General features: G+C 35.5%; 2 protein-coding genes across 2 annotated transcripts in view; one reads left to right on the top strand and one right to left on the bottom strand.

Annotated features, from left to right (window-relative positions):
* Window positions 1-386: 386 nt before the first annotated feature.
* On the bottom strand, window positions 387-4872 carry LOC113491746. The gene is made up of 8 exons (XM_026868899.1): window positions 4758-4872; window positions 4513-4617; window positions 4036-4203; window positions 3218-3369; window positions 2499-2695; window positions 2227-2304; window positions 1995-2142; window positions 387-1623 (listed from the first exon to the last, which is right to left on the bottom strand). Exons 2-8 carry the CDS (start codon window positions 4593-4595, stop codon window positions 1373-1375), a joined length of 1077 nt encoding a protein of 358 aa, XP_026724700.1. The 5' UTR covers window positions 4596-4617; window positions 4758-4872; the 3' UTR covers window positions 387-1372.
* A 402-nt stretch (window positions 4873-5274) lies between these two features.
* LOC113508696 overlaps window positions 5275-17980 on the top strand; it is a 44148-nt gene continuing 31442 nt past the window's right edge. Inside the window, exon 1 of the mRNA XM_026891780.1 lies at window positions 5275-5439. The gene's annotated coding sequence lies outside the window, so the exon portion shown is untranslated. The remainder of the gene's footprint in view (window positions 5440-17980) is intronic.

Raw genomic sequence — 17980 nt, forward strand, 5'->3', positions numbered from 1 at the left:
ATTGAAATGACTTGAACATATTACGGGAACTTTATCAAAGAAATTGCCGACATTTACCGCTGACCAAGAGAGCGCCTTAGTACTTAAGCTTTTCTGATATTGAAGGATAAGATATTCATAAATAATCAATTAAGAAATACTTGTTTTATGAGATGTTATATATGAAAATACATAATGGGTTATGAAAATAATCGAAATGAGTCTGTCCGTGCCTACATACATTCACTGTATTTGCTCTCACATACTGCCAAGAAACGTAATTTCTGATTTAGAATGTTTCACAAGAAACAAGTTTGTTTTAATTGGGTCAAGAATTAGGAAAAAAAATGAAATATTTTTCACAAAATATAAAGTTTATTCCTTAAAAACTAAAATTCAAACACGGCATGAAAACCACAAAATATTTTAGGAAGACCTCTTTGTGGCACAAAGTTTAAAATTAATAAAAAAATAGAATTACATTGCCAACTTTCAGAAACAAACTGTCAAATAACGATATCACAAGGATATTAATATCAACTTTATTCCACAACACGTTTATTTAATCTACATCAATTTTGAGAACTATTTCATGAGTATGTCCTAAGACAAAAATATCAACAAATCGAATCAGTTACTTAACTTTAGCTATGGTAGTTAGTAAAGACTTTCTCCCCTAAGGCACATAGGAAGACATTACAATGTTCAGGCACTTAATGACTAAAATTATTCCACTTATGTGTATAACAATATCTTAAAATGAGAACAATTTGAATTGTAGTATTTAACAGAAATTTAACATATTTTTATTTACTAGCTATATTCATTGATTACTTTAAAACATCTTTGTTGCATTGATAAAATGTGCATTTTTATTCATAATATAACAATTATTTTTAATAACTCAAAAGACATTGAATCATGTCAAAAAAATAGCAAACAATTAATTTTACAAGCATTTAAAAAAAGAATACCAATGAATAACCGTACTCGGAATACCGAACAATAATTTGAATTAAAACTTACAACAGAATATCATAACAAGGTTAATATCAGCAATTTTAACTTTTAATTTTATCACTAGTCAGTCCTTTATAGTACTTTCAAATAAGTTGGTTCAACAAATCTGACGCAACTCGGCTTAATTATACAATATCTTTAAAAATTATAGCATTTATAGCTTTCCAGAATGGATGACAATAGGTTTCATTTATCACACCTAATACATAAAAAAGCCTTCAATTAGATAATATCAACAATCGGCGCTAACTGAGCTGTTTGAAACAATCTGAATACTTTCAATCAAGGCTCATTTCAAGCAGCAACTAAACTTCAATCTTCACTTATTTCAACATACAAACGTTTTACTTAGCCTCTTTTCATACGAAAATGGCTATGTTTCAATAGTGTTGGTGTATTCAGCAGCGATGTAGGTGAGCGTCTGACTAAAGAATCCGTCGTCGTGCCTCCGTCTGTGTAGCGCGGTGGTGAGGTACCTCTGTACGGCGGCCGCGCAGCCCGCCTGCCCGGCCTGGCCGCCCGCCTGCCCACCCGCCTGCCCGCCCGCGCCCGTACTGCTGCCCGTACATACGGACCGAGCCGCTACGCATAGTGATAGAGCTTGGCGCCACATGCGGGTACTCACTGGGGAGGACAGAGTATGTACAGTAGTAAATACATATACGTATGATAAATCAAGAAGAAATTATTCAGACTAAGTTTAGCTGTGTGCTTATTATTATGTACTGTTTACTTCACCATTATGCGCAGACAAACAATATCAAGCTCTGATTTAATAAGAGTGTAAAATCATGTTGTATTAATGTAAGATGAAGTCCTCATCTCTATTTTTCACTCTGATAAGATGATATTTTGATAAGATTTTTAATACATTCATACAATTTGACTCATGTCTGATTTGGTTTGATCTATTTGATAAGAGAATTCTTTATAAGGTTCAAAAAGGATCAATGCCTATAGTTTGGCAGCACCCATACATGTATAACATAACTTACAGAAGTGCTGCATGTCCACATCGCAGTGTATGAGCAGCTGCTGTATGTTGGCGGCGGCCTCCACGGCGGGCAGCGTGTTGCCCGTCACCACCAGCGAGCCGGGAGTCACGGCCCGCTGCAGTACTGACTCTACCTCGGATGTTAGCGCCTGGAAATACACTCCTAGTTTAAGTCAGGCGCTAAACAGAGAGATGTTTCAATATGAAAGTGGATTGTATATCACAACAAATACCTGAGTATCAGGATCACCATTTGGCATCTTTTTATTGTCATCTCTTATTACATGCAGCCAGTAGGATGTGGGAATGTGCTGTAAAAGAAAAACAATAACAGCTATAAATAAAGGTTCCACTGTCAGTCCACCTAAAAAAAATCACCAAACTACTTTACAAGACTTGTTTCAGTCAGTTTTTTTTTGTAGATTTTACGTGACATAAAGATAGACTAATAAGAGTTTATATCAGATGTAAACTTAAATAGCCAGGCATACAGCCAGTTACGTACGTTAGTATCAGCGAGCATTAATATCCTGTGTACATGCGGTTGGTCCGTAGTATCTGGAGACAGTCTGTTAACACAGTCTGGATACATCTCTGCTAGTACCACGCTGTTTTCTCCGCCCAGTCTGCGCCTGCCCTGCTCCTTAATAGCTACCCCATCCAGTTTGTCAAAGATCTGTGTTGCCACTTTGGGTTTTACACCTGGAAGATTAGATTATTTTATTGTTGGGTCTTTTTAGTGTAATTAAAAATTCAATAACTTTTTGCAAAAAATATCGGGACCGAGATGTTTTAGGGTTCAGAATTAAAATTCTTAGTAAGCTAATGTTGTTAAAAAATATGATACAACTTACCTTACCACTGAATAGATAGCATGAAACATTTAATAGTTGATTAAATATTTATTACCAAGGCTTGGTGCAAAAAACTGTGTTTATTTCTCAAAGCAATTGTTTTCAAGTTATTTATAAAATGTTTTTTGTTTTATACTGGTTCTTTTATGACCTATTGAATAAATATCATTACTATAGTCTTACAAACATAAAACATGAATTGTTGTTCATTTTTTATGATCTCCACAGTAAGGAATTTAAATCTTGTGTTATTAAAACATATTTATTTAGATCTACTTGGTGAAGAAAAATTTTTAGTGTTCCCAAATTGCAACTAATACTTTTTCTCCATAAAATATCTTATTTGAATCTCAATAGTCAAATTCAATACCAAAATGTGCAGCAGCAACTTCAAGGTCAGCATCCTCACACCACGCCAAGATTAGTTGCAGTGTTTGAAGTATGGAGCACTGCAGACGATAGAAGAATGAGCCAACTCTTATAGGTTGCCTTTTGGAACAGCCTTCACAGACCCATTGGACCCTGTAAAAGAGGTTTTCCAAGAGAACTCTTCAAAAGTCCGGCATAAAAAGTATCCTATGGTCAACTCTATTTCTGTACCAAATTTCATTAAAATCAGTTCAGTGGTTTAGATGTGAAAGCGTAACAAACAGACAGACAGACAGACAGACAGATAGATAGATAGACAGACAGACAGATAGATAGATAGACAGACAGACAGATAGATAGACAGACAGACAGATAGATAGATAGACACACAGATAGATAGACAGACAGATAGATAGATAGACACATAGATAGATAGACAGACAGACAGAGTTACTTTCAGATTTATAATATTAGTAGGGATAATGGGTTACTTAACTTATTCATCTTTAGTAGCAGTAACAGAAACAATTTTCTTGACAAATAGCTTATACTGGTGCTCGTGGAAATACAACATACAACAAGTACAACAACTGAAGACAAAATATAATTTCATTCTGCAATTTCTGTACTATGAAATAGCATATGTGTGTGTTAATATTACCAAATTAACTCCATTGACTTTTAACACTAGGTGACTCAATAACCTTCAGACAAACACAAAGTTGCTAAATATTTTTCTGTTATGAAAACATGACAGTCAAAAAGTTTAGGAGGCCATAATTTATAGCTATTTCATTCATATTGTTAAATGTATCTCACCGGTCAATAACTCTGGCAGTTTTACAAATAACATTGCAGTCAGGTTTGTCAGTGGGGCACCTCACAACCGTAGGCATTAATCCCAAACCCTGCAGACGTTCTACCAACTGACACTCCAACCTCTGCTCACCATTATTCGATATCAGTTCATTATACAGCTGCAAATTTCTGGAACATTAAGAAATAAAAAGTTATATTGGAAATTCTAATATCATTTTTAGACTTAGATGTAAAAGTTTAAAATTGACATAGATGTAGAAGTTAACATTCCAAATTTGAATGTTAACTTTTACTTCACCTTTTATGCACTGTTTAGGTATGTATTATATACAGTTTTCTGAAGAGCTAAAACTGTAGTTGTTACTTAATAAAGAAATCAACGATTAATTATGGTACGAGTTTAAAATTAGTTTAATAAGAAAGGTTTACTGACTGCCTTATGGTAAGGTATTACTAAATATTTAAGCAAATATTTACCCCGGGCAAGTGTTAAATGGTAACGCAGGCTCGGTAACTTCAGTTTTTGAATTGCTGTCGTATGTTGTAGAGTCTGCTTCCATCGTTTTTGTTTTAATTTATCATCTGAAATTGTAAAATGCAAGACTTTTTAATTAGGTAGTTGTCGATTTGATTTCATTTGAATGATCGATAAATGACTTTCTATTTTATTGGATTACTTGGTTTTTAATACATATGTAATACAAAAATACACGATTTTTTACCTTTTCATCTCCTACAATATGCAGCGATAGCTTAAATTATTATTTATTTTATTTTGGTTAAACTTGTCATTACTAACTTGTCAAAATGTCAAAGCATTATTTAGTGTTGGAGATGGTGTGTCGTTCGGTGGAGTTAGCATTTTGTACAAAGGCGACATTACCCTTGAAAGTAACTAATAAATGATAATGTTCTCCTACTGTTTTATTTATTTTTTCAGGTCCCAAATATTAATATAAACCCCTTTAACTAATGGAAGAATTTTAGTGAATTCTATTGTATAGATTGGGACAATGTAGACATCATGAATATTTCAGAACAATCATTTAAATATCTATTAAATGTAATTCTGACTGACAGTACTTTCTTCAATCTTATTTTTTAATAAATTAATGCGATGAAGAAGTGATAATCAGTTTAAGTTCATAAGTTCACTTTGTTTTTAGACACAACTTCGAATTAATTATTTTATCAGGTAACATTAGCTGCGTGGTTATTGTGCGTGCCCGGGCCGTCAGTTCTCCTTCCGTGGGTGCCTGTCAAAGTGAATTAAGTAGGTAGTGTCATGTCATGTTGAGAGTTTAAGTTTATCTGCAGTTTTTGGTATTATTTTCTTTATTAAAGTGTTAAATTGTTATTAACAATTATTGGAAGGTGATATATTTGGAGTTCTTCATGTACTATGTAAGTTTTGTTCAATTGTATAATGGTTTTCTGTCAGCATCTTTGTAACTTTGAAGATAGTAATTTCGATATCCTGTACGCGGTTTGCGTATGTTAGACAAACTTTAAAATAAGACACATGGATGAAATAAAATGGTAAAACTGCAAGTTTCAATCCAAGGGGAACACAAATCTGCATTAATGTTTAGTATTATTTATTAGTGTTTTATTTTAAAAATTCTACCAAAAATCAATAGGTAGTACAAGAAGTGGTGTATAGATTAATCTTGTTTTTTTTTTATTGTACCTTTTTGAAATACATGATACAGACTATTGTTACAAACTATCTTTCGTCTAAAGCTAGATATTATAGACCGATGAATCTTATTCAAATTATGGTATAACTCCTTTTGCAAAATTGTCCAAGGTTTAAATGTACTACTATTTAATTAAAATAATATTTTATTTATTTATTGGAATGCATGCAGAATAAATAAATCCATTCAAATAAGTTATGAAAGTTAAGTTAAGTTTAAGTTACGAATTTTGCAGAATTTGAATAATTTTGTAAAGTGTAGCTTTTTGCATCTTCTTCTTCTTCTAATATATAAAGTTCCCGTGTCACGATGTTAGCTACCGTACTCCTCCGAAACGGTTCGACCGATTTTTATGAAATTTTGTATACATATTGGGTAGGTCTGAGAATAGAAGAACATCTATTCTTCATACCCCTTTATTTTTTGGCCGAAATTGTTTGTTTTTATTTTTGTTATAATGTAGCATTAAAAATACATACAACTAGAAAAAAAAAATATTCGGCAAAACAACGTTTGCTGGGTCAGCTAGTTTTACAATAAAATTACATGAAACAAAACAGATTAAAACAAATACCCGCCAAAATCAGAAAAAAAAACGCACAGGAATAAAAAAAATACCTTTATTCCAAGGTCCTTGTACGTTCGTAGTTTTTATTCATTATACACGAGATTAAAATTGGCTTTTAAGTCTGTTATTCCTGTACCTTTCGCTAGTGAAATAGGTAATACTTACGATCGGAACCGTCTATTAATGGGTTTCCATTTTACGTTGGACGGTAACCAAAGAGCGACGTAAAAGTACTCAAGACAAGTTTCCGTAAAAACAGTTAAACCTTTTTTGTTCAGTTGACGAATGTAAAGTTAAAGAAATTAAAAAGTAAATCGTAGATAAATATTGGCCTCTGTTGATCTATGTTTAAACCTAATTACTTTAAACTACAATGGCAGGCAAGCACATATCCAACCTGCCAACTTTTAGGCATATAGGCGTGTACATACAATTGAAGACCATGACATAAGCTTGCCTTGTATAGAAATATACATAAAAACTGTGTTACTATTACAACTTGTATTCTGCATTTTACCTCATCAGCTTTAACATGAATATTACCTAACGTGGCTTCATTACTGTAGAGTTACTACATCTATGTAATGTAACAAGTAATTACGCGGCAAAAATAAACAGTTTCTCCATAGAAATGGCTGGAAACTAGTCGATATTGCCATCTTAAAGGCCGATATTTTATTTAGATTCAAGCGAATTAAGATCCTAAGCATTAAGCATGTCCCAATATAAACCAGTCCCACATTCAACGGACGTTTTAATTGCGGACGCACTCAATAATCATTGCTTAAAATTTGCTAGACGACAAGAGACGTAAGTGTTTTATTATTATTGCTTACACACCAGAAACAACAACTATCATATTGCTACGGAAATCTGGATATAACCCTAAGTGAAATAAAACATGCTTATCTGATCTCCCGAAATGTACCAACATTACCATACGTAGGGGAGAGCGGGGCTGGTTCTAACAAATTTTGTATTATAGTTTATATTTTCTTTGATAATTAACTTTTTACTTTGATTTTTTATTGAAAACATGCTTTGGTTATTCAGCTATGATATTAGTACCAAAATACATCCGGTATGTAAGTGCTTTCAGAAAAAGAGCTGTTAAAACCAAAAAAGTCATTTGTTAATACATGCCCCGCATTTGGGGCAAATATTAACGGAGCTGGGGTACGTATTAACGTAAGGGGCAATTATTAACAGAGACAATTTTTTTATGAAATTCTTTAATAAAACATCATTTACACAAATAAAAATGTTTTATTAGAGATATATAGTTATACATAAATGTATTTTAATCCTAAACAAGTTAACACACAATTTAAACTGCACGTTTTAAAGTTACTAAACTTTTCATAATCAACAATCTTTAAAGTTTTTATAAATGAATACTAATTAACCACCATATCTACTGAGTATTAGAGCTTTTAAGCCTTCAAACATTTGTTAAAATAGTTTGAACTTAACAATTAAGTAGGACGTAATCAGTCACATAAAGTTTTTGGTATCAACAGTTTTAAGGAATCTCAATGAGTTACCTTAAACAAAAAAGTATTTAAATCTACATTTATCAACAATTCTCACAGCGTTCATTAATATTTTTTACTATCAGACAGTCTTTAAGTTATAGTAGTTTGAATGATCTTCATCTATTTTGTACTTAAAAGTAGACAGGAAATATGTACCTGTCTAGTTTGGTTTTGTCAAAAATTAATCAGAATCATCTGAGAAACAGTTGAGGCATATGTATTTTCTGATATCACCCTTAATACATGTGATGTGAGCCCATCCTTTGCATAAAATACATTGTATCCAGTCAAGTCCAGATGTATCGTCATTATAAGACTCGACGCAAACTAAACAGCAGCAGGTATCTTCTTCACTGTCATCCTGAAGAATATGCTTAATAATCAGAGAATATTTTATTTTCCGTGAACATATAAGGTACATGTTAATACTTACCCCGCTCGAATCTGTTAATTTTAGCCCCAAGGTCACTTTTTATACTTCATCAATTACAGAAAATAATCTAGTAGAAATAATTAAAAACAATTGTAGTAGTTTTAAAGTGAATAGAATAGAGATTCATTTAGGATAAATTTTGATTCTATTTAGCGAATAAATAAATCTTAAATCAATTTATTACGAAGTACGAAAAGTTCGTTTACCTGTAAATACGAGGGTCCTGTGCACAACTATCATTAGCGATGACCCGTTGAACACTGATAAGTCAGGACACGTTCGGCTGTGTATAAAGGGTATTCTAAACCGAGTCTCATATTTTTGACACTTCGCGTTTTTCGGTAATAAGCTTGTTAATACCTACCCCCGTTAAAACCAGCCCCGCGCTCCCCTACTTACTGGGACGTAATAAAAACAATGCGAGCTAATATTACCGAGTTTCTGAACATACATATATCCTTATCCTTATCCTTATCCTTACATATTATAAAACAAAGTCCCTCGCCGCGTCTGTCTGTCTGTCTGTCTGTCTGTCTGTTCGCGATAAACTAGAAAAGTACTGAACGGATTTTTATGCGGTTTTCAACGATAGATAGAGCAATTCTTGAGGAAGGTTTTAGTGTATAATAAGTTTAGGTTTTGTGTAAACTGACGATATTACAGCGATATTAGTTAAACATGTCGGAAAAAATTAAGCCATTCGAGAGCTTACATCGAGAACGCTGCCAAAACCTTTTGAGTTACAACAAAACAATGTATGGCGAGTTTGTACCTCTTTAATAGATCTACAAAAAAGTCCGCGGTGGTATATGTCTATCTTCCAAGGATAACCCACAATAACCATTTTTATGTGTTTTCTTAATACAGTAAAATTATTGGTTACTTACGAACCTCTTTTTAACAATACAGTATTAATCCTTATCCAAATAAATAAGTTAGATATATTATGCATGTAATATAGAACAAAATTGCCTTTTACACTACGCCAAAAATGTTAATAGGTAATGAGTTATCGTAATATTAAAATCTCCGCGCGAGAAATTAAAATCGATGAAACGTAGCGAAGATATCGTTGGCATCTATATACTAATTGTACTATATATATATGTGGGAGCGTCAGGAACATTTTCCGAACAGTCTAGGTTGGCCTCCATCTTGGGCGTATGAGCGACGGGATGTTCGAAATAAAAGCGTCAATGTTATCTTGTAGATTGTATAATGTGAACTTATAACATTATGGAGTAGAATACAATAGGACGGTTGAGATGGAATATTATTTGGAGCCAATAGGTTAGTACGTGCTCGCTATTTTTATGACAACTGTCTTGACAAGCAAAACGAACGTCGTCGCACCTAGCGCCACCTACTACTCTATTCGGGGTAACCCGCTCCCTTTTATAATTTACCACTTACTCATTATAATAATAATTATGGACTATCTTAATACACATTTCCACAATCAATTAAAATCGTCTAAATAAACAAAGTATTCTCAATTAATCCGCGCGCCGTCACGGCCGTCCTGCGTCGTCACACGTCCTCGTGTGTCTCATGTGCATCGTTGTTGTCTGCAAACATTAGATAAAATGATACACTACACTCTCGTCTTGGCCTTCCTGACCAATTGGGTGACTGCTGATCACTTATCATTTCTCATAAGACACATTTTCCACAAATCTATCTTAAAAATTATAAAATCCATCTCCGAACTATACTCCAACTACAGCTATAGCTATAGATTAGCAAATATTAAACACACCGGCTCACCAGTGCCACATAGGCCCTTGAATGCCAACCAGGTTCGCCACCCAGGCTAGTTTGTGCCACACAGGATAGTTGTCGCCACACAGGCTAATCGTCGCCACACAGGCTAATCGTTGCCACACAGGCTGGCCACACAGGCTGGCCACACAGGCTACTTGCCACACAGGCTTGCCACACAGGCTACTTGCCACACAGGCTCGCCACACAGGCTACTTGCCACACAGGCTTGCCACACAGGCTATTTGCCACACAGGCTATTTGCCACACAGGCTATTTGCCACACAGGCCATTTGCCACACAGGCTATTTGCCACACAGGCCAACACACAGTCCAATCGGTGCCACACAGTCCAACTGATAAATTGAATCAACTGCTAAGTAGTGATCTCCTCTAACCACACAAGTAGGACTCACTTACCCGCGCCGTCATCGGCACATTCTACTCATGAAGTATCCCAGGGACAAATTATCAAAAGTACAAGAAACCAAGAACAAAAATTCACTCAGTTAAGTTCCAAATTCAGGCTCCACACTTACGTGGATTGGGTCTTATTTGACCAACGGAAACCTCGTAGCTCAAAATTCAACATTTGTTTTCAGCCAAGAATATTTCTTTATGTTTACTTATGAAAAATATGAAATCCTAATTTTTAGGACAAAGTCATTTAAGTCCGCACGGCCACGGCCGCGTTGACTCAACCCAAAATATCGCTACGTATTGCACAGCATTGTATTACGTTAGCCTGGAAACTTGTCAGCTAAAGTCTGCTTTATTAAAGATCATTATGCATCAAAGAACAACACAGCAGTACTCACCACTCGGTCATTCGTTATCATGATTATAATAGTTGACTTTATCTTAACATCTGTATCTTCTTTACCAGAAACCTTTCATTAAGTCAGAGCTACCAAGTAACTCTACAATCTTACAGTTGCCACCAGCAACTCACTACTGGAACTAATCACGAATCTCAAAGCAGGAATCTGAGTCATACAAAGTCCGCACGCATTCCATGTGAATACTGAGTCCACCCGACTCCATGGCCTCTCCAAGACCCAATCTCAGCCAGAGTCACCATAGTCTCTTCAGTCGCCACCTCTGCCATAGTTAACACGGTCTCTGCTTCGATCCCGGCCATTGACCTAAAATTCTATACTATCACCATTCTCGACCTCGTTCTTTATTTGGAACGGTACTTAGTTTTCGGACTAAAGATATAGGCACTTTGGATAAAATCTTTACTAGTGGTAACAACAGTGTTAACAGCCTTATACTCAGAACGCATAACTGCCAATGACATGTGCAATAACACCTATTATCATTCAAACAATAAGAAACTTATTATAACATATCAGTGCTTAACTTTGATTAACCCTGGGAAATGTTCATCATCACACTTATAACTTTAATCCAATCATAAGCATCAAACCAAAATGACCTCCCTCCGGGCATGATCATGCAACCTCCTTAGGTAACGATCACAACGGGTAACCTCTATCCAGTCACTACCACACGTAACTTCCATCCGGTTACAAACACAACACCCACTACTAGAGAACCTCACTTTCTCAAACCTTGATCAAAATAACATTAAACTTGGTTTTTTCAATTTGACACTTTATTTGTCCTATACATAGCCCCTTTTGTAAATCAATAACTTTAAAATCTTAAATAACCAACTTCTTAACGAAACTGCCATCAACTCATACTGATAAATATGCCGCTCCTTATCAAAAATAAATTGTAATCGACCCACCGTTGTGTTAGTGATCCTAAGGAAAGCTTGACCATAAGCACCCAGTTCAAATTAACTCGATACTCGCTGGAGCTCACACAGCGCAACACGATCAGATCACTCTCCGCACTTCGCACCAGTTTCCCTCGATGACTTTAAGGTACAGACATAGCGGTCGACATAGGTCGCTCCTCCTCCGCAAATAACTGTCTCTTTGAATCGACATTATAAGACGACAAGCTTTAAACGTCTTGCCGAATTTCAATTTAGTACGCATTGTAAGACAGCAACGTAGTATATACATAGTTGGCCAATTTTCATTTTCAAATCTAGATTTCAAACCAAATCAATCCGCTTTCTTCCAAATGCTTGATCTGTCAACCTGCTTTTTCTCGTACAAACTGCTTTATCGTCGATACCGATTTCAGAACAACCTCACTTCTGTCTTCTAGAAGCTTATACAGGAACTTGATTGTTTTCTTTATACGGTTGCGGCACTCATTCGATACGTAATCCTGCTTGCCACAACTATAGGCCTTTGGAACGTCTTCTACTCGTGACTTCATTGCCACTATCGGCGAAATGGTATACTCATACATAGTAGGCTTTGTTTTCTAAAAGTAAGCGCGACGAGTTCTTGTTGCAGTCTACTGCGACTTTTAATATCTGTGGTAAATGCAATTCTGTACAATCGTGGTTCTATCATCGCTGCGTGCGCCAATGTAAAAGCAATAGCAGTCTTCTCCACTGACAAGAACTTCATCCGTGCGGTTCAGGTGCTCATAACTCATATCAATCATCGACTTCTATTGAGTAATCGCCATAAATTTGCAGCTGGGGTTTTTCAATTGATCAAATGTTGCCAAAACACGTCTTCAATTCAGGCATGCTATTCCAGGAAACGGTCTATATTATCTTCACCAAATGTATTTCGTAGTTGCATTGCAAAAAGATATTTCCAACAATCGCAATAATTTTCTGAGGACATATTTTCATGCTGACCTGTATTTATCTTTTACGATGCGTCGCTGGTAATCCCACTTCTGATGTGGGAGCGTCAGGAACATTTTCCGAACAGTCTAGGTTGGCCTCCATCTTGGGCGTATGAGCGACGGGATGTTCGAAATAAAAGCGTCAATGTTATCTTGTAGATTGTATAATGTGAACTTATAACATTATGGAGTAGAATACAATAGGACGGTTGAGATGGAATATTATTTGGAGCCAATAGGTTAGTACGTGCTCGCTATTTTTATGACAACTGTCTTGACAAGCAAAACGAACGTCGTCGCACCTAGCGCCACCTACTACTCTATTCGGGGTAACCCGCTCCCTTTTATAATTTACCACTTACTCATTATAATAATAATTATGGACTATCTTAATACACATTTCCACAATCAATTAAAATCGTCTAAATAAACAAAGTATTCTCAATTAATCCGCGCGCCGTCATACTAATTACTATGTATATACTAATTGTTTGTTTGAACGCGCTAATCTCAGAAACTACTGGTTCAAATTGAAAAAATATTTTTGTGTTGAATATACCATTAATCGAGGGAGGTTTTAGGCTATATGTATATCATCACGCTGTGACCAATAGGAGCGAAGAAAAAGTCATAACTTATATCTTCTAACCACGCAGACGAAGTCGCGGGCAACAGCTAGTGTTTTTATACGAATTTCATATGTGGTTCCGTGTGGCGGGCATGATTAAGGGCAATAGTAGCGTGTCGCAATGTGCGTATTGCAGGCAGATATCATAACGTATTTTGTATACAGCACTAGTTGAAGTGCGAATTGACGCTCTGTGACAACCACCCAAACTTACTGAGTTTCGCTAATAAGTGAGTTGTTAGCTGCTCGATGTGTCAGTTCGTCCTATTCACAGGTGTTTGGCTATTTACCAGTTACACAATATGATATAAACGACGTTTATTACGCTTCCCGGTGTGTTTCGAGATTTTCTCTGAGAAAATCGCATACCGATCCAGGCTGTCGCGTCGTCGTAAAGTAACATATTAGCACATGGGGTTGAACAAGAAGCGAGCTAGCACATACCTATCGTAGTGATTTATTGAGCCTTCTAAGAAGACGTCTTTTGTCTCTCACAGTGAATGGTCGCAAACTCGTTGTTAATTACGCGCATCTGTCTTTCATTACCGCGAAGTGCATATCGCACAAAATACCGAACGGGATAACGGCTTGAACAATTCTAATGTTTAAACAGTTTGTGTTAAAACTGTTTGAAACAGGAAAAGTGTAAAATTAAACAATAAGGAAATGTATGCGGAAATCATGTGCGAAAAAAATAATAAAAATAACATTCACATTTTAGTCAAATGATTTTCATCGAATGTAGTATAGCATCCCAAAACCCAAATTTTTTAGGAAACGGCGTTGCCTATAAAACATTTGTGAGTCCCACGAAAGATATATTATGTCGAGGACAGTGTAGCGGCTACAAGAATATTTTCGTATAAATAAGACGACCGGCTCCTTCGTGTCTGTTAGTTCCCGAGAGTTTCCATAAATCTTAGATAATATCAAGTGATAGGTACCCACTCATTATTATGTCAGTATCTCTTAACCAAGGTTCTAAGGTAGCTTTTATTACCAGAAGAGACATGTTTATGTTTCATGCAATAATTATTTTAGTATCTTACCAACATAATTTAGTCTTAAGATAGCTATTCTAATAAAGTTTTATGCCTACAGGCACATATTCTGTAAGCAGCAAAACATATTATGTAACTGAACACGAAATTTATTTACATTTTATTGCACTCACACAAATTTCGTAGACAAAAAATCTTAATCCAACACTTTCAGCTTTTATTTTAGTTTTTACGGTCTCCGCTAAGACGAGAAAAAAGGTTTTTTTTAAGTCATTTAGACCGGTATAGGTCTAACGGATTTTACAAAAAAATCCAAGTGTTCCATTTAGTAATAACTATTCAATTCAAATTCTATAGACAAAGTCTAGTACAGATCTAGCATCCCGCACTCCATCCTAGTATTAGCGATATGATACATTTATAATTTATCTTTGGACGACTGTTTTATCCTTTTTATTTATGTCACTCTCCTCCATCAGACCAAGGGTAAAATTATTCAAAGATCAATTACTAAATATCGAGGTCAGATTTAGTAAGTGTTATTTTCCCAACGTCGCTCTAATCACTGCGCTAGCCGTCCATGACTGTTATGGTTGCGTTTCTTTTGTTTTCTCATCAGTCCAGTTATCAACAAGTTGCAAATTACCTTCAAGGTTGCTTTGCAACCAATTAAATTTTAAACGCTTCGTCGCCACTTCTTCGACAGATGTTTTTAAAAAATAGTTTCGATCGGTTAATCTGTCGTCAAAATATTTCTTCTGCAGCCAATATAAATAGGTCACTTTCGATATTAACACACTTTGCCACCGTCCTGTAACTCTGGAAAAGAAGCCGTTGGCATTAACAGCTTTTAGCTGCACATGAGAAACTACGAAGACCCATATTTATAGTAGCTATTAACACGATATAAGTACGTCTATGCCCTCATAAATTGCAGGCAGGAGGTATTTATATTCCAAAGCAACCGTGAACGCATTCGGAGTATTGTAATCCTCCCGTGATCGAGATGTGGCAAGTACATCGTGAATGTCACCTGCAAGCTATTATACGCATCATTAGTGACGGTACGTTGTCGACATCGTAGCAACGCAATTTGTTAAAAAAATGTTTTCGTTAAAATTGTGCACTCAAAATTGTGATTATCTTATGCAATGCATTGCGAAAGCTCTAAACGATACAGCTATAACAGTTGCCAGTGCATTAAGATGATTCCAAAAGTTAACTACGCTTTTAGTATTACAAGAAGTTGTTTAAAGTACTTTCGATAAGGAAGTGAACATTCTGCGGAACCGTAGTTCTAAAATTCGAGTTTAGGCTTCTCTGAAGTATACTTAAAATGCGTTGACGTCAGCTTTTCAGACTTCATCATTTGACCTTTCGTCAATCCCCGCGGCAGCTTACACTTATGAAGCGCAGCAAATTTCGAGGTCGCTACTCATGGATACTGAACAGCTCTAGATTATGAAAGATTTATATTTGACATTGACGCTTGGGATTAAGTTGGTCAGAAAACAGTTATTCCAAACAGGAACTTAATTTAATGGAGAAAAAGTTCTGAATAACCGTTACAAGTTACTGGTGTTCCCAAATTAGGCTTGATTGCGACACTAACTCTAAGACGTGGGCGTACACTGATTGTTCACAAAGTACCCTGACTCTCAAAGGCGCCTTAACGACGGACGCACTTTCTACCAGCTTAAGCTTAAATCACGACACTGATGTTATCTGAGTTCCTTTCCACAAAACAATAACCTTAAAACAGTTTCTTTTTTCTTTAACATTTTCGTAGTAATCGGTTCCAAAAGATTGTGATTGCTTTCATACAATCGTACGACCTTGAACTGTAATAGAATATGAAGATAGTCAGCCATTCCGTACCATTTCGTGTCTTCCAGTCATCAGTGAGTTTCACGACAAATCTGATTTATTATGGTCCTAAAAATGTTAATATTTCGCCTTTTTGTGAATAAACATCATCTTTTGATTTATGTTTTACTGCGAAAGTGTCTCAATGTATTTCATCACTTTAGAAACTTACATTTAACCCTTTATGTAGCCTGTAATGTTATATGTTATATTGAAGTGGAAAAGGCTCTTCACATGAAGAGTAGGATTGCCGTTAGCCCAATGATCATCACTTGCCTAACACATGTAAAATATCAACTCCAAGAGTAGACAAATTAACCATATGCGCGTATCATACAAGCTCCTACTATTTAGCAAAGGATTATTTTAGAGCCAGCAGATGTCTGTCAGTATAGTAAATGTCTAGTTATTACGGTACGCTGTCGTTCCGAGCAGTTCCATTGTCAGCCAGTCCTATTCCCTAAAGATTAGCTGAAACCTCTTTACAGTACTTGAATACCGTTCCGCAAACACCTCCAGGACCGTTCCTGTGCACTGTGGACTAAGATTAATGGCGTATTGTTCGAAACCATAAAATTTATATGGCCGTCGCCCTATGGCCTAATTAATGCACGTTGCTCTCACATTTCCTAACACGACCACGATTTTTTATTTGGACTATAAATACATGTGCGAGGTTAATGTATAGCGGAAAAGAAGCTTCGTTATAACCTTTTATTTATTGGCTAATATTGTTTAAAAGGGCACTAATGAAAGTAGTTTCTTTACTCAAGACCTTAGATTGTCGATACCTTTTGCATCATGTCAATTAAGTTCTTGACGTAATATCAAAAACAGTCAAAAACTTATAATCAGTACACCTGATTAGTTTCTATAATAAACACGTACAGATAGACGGATAACAATTGTAGAACATTCCGGCATACCAATCACGAACATTGTTTAATAACGTATGTAATGTTGAATTAAATACCAATGTTCGCCGAAACTAACGTGTATATAATTGTCTTAGCCTTGATAATACTTGATGTGAACCGATGTTACTGAATATAGGTGCATTAACTAATAAATCAAATACGAAAATATCTTAATACATAAATCGGATTAATCTGGACGGATGTACGTCATGCTTTATACATTAGTCTGTCGAACTCGTGTTAAATATACATTATTAGAGATTTGTAGTTGCGAGTCTACTTAGTTATCAAAGTTAACTGTATTTATCGTACAATAATACATACAATAAAGAAGCGAGTTTGATATTTTTACATGTATGTCGCTTGGAAATTGGTGTGGCAGTAGCAAACTATCTCAAACAATAAAAAAATTATAGCACCCCTGGATACTAGCGGTAACGGTCAGGTTTGTTGTGTTGTTTTAGTAGTAAAAGACGTGTAATTAGTGCATTATTTTAATGAACACTAGACTACAATTGCGCAACTAAACGATAGTCTTAAAACAGACTATCACCATATAATTACAGCTGTAGCGTGTCTTCCGCTAATAATATTCAACACGTTATAACAAAATACCTAATAACAGTCTTGGAAAAATAACTATCGGACATTCAATAGGTTAATTCACTTTAAGTATTTATAGAACGTAGAAGCTCTTGGCTATGATTTAAAACACTCTTCCTACTCTAACGACCAAAGAGGCCATAAGATTTATGGTTCATTTACAGCTCAGTCACTTGATTTGAAAGTTTATCTGACGTGAATAG

This window comes from Trichoplusia ni, chromosome 3, assembly GCF_003590095.1.
Source record: "Trichoplusia ni isolate ovarian cell line Hi5 chromosome 3, tn1, whole genome shotgun sequence".
Classification (NCBI taxonomy): Eukaryota; Metazoa; Arthropoda; class Insecta; order Lepidoptera; family Noctuidae; genus Trichoplusia; species Trichoplusia ni.

Bases quoted from the DNA above. Each gene is read 5' to 3' on its own strand.
- LOC113491746 (XM_026868899.1), bottom strand. From the start codon at position 4,595: ATGGAAGCAGACTCTACAACATACGACAGCAATTCAAAAACTGAAGTT. The intron at 3,370-4,035 runs GTGAGATACATT...CCTCTTTTACAG, and splicing joins ACTGCCAGAGTTATTGACCG to GGTCCAATGGGTCTGTGAAG. The intron at 2,305-2,498 runs GTACGTAACTGG...TTTCTTTTACAG, and splicing joins TAATGCTCGCTGATACTAAC to CACATTCCCACATCCTACTG.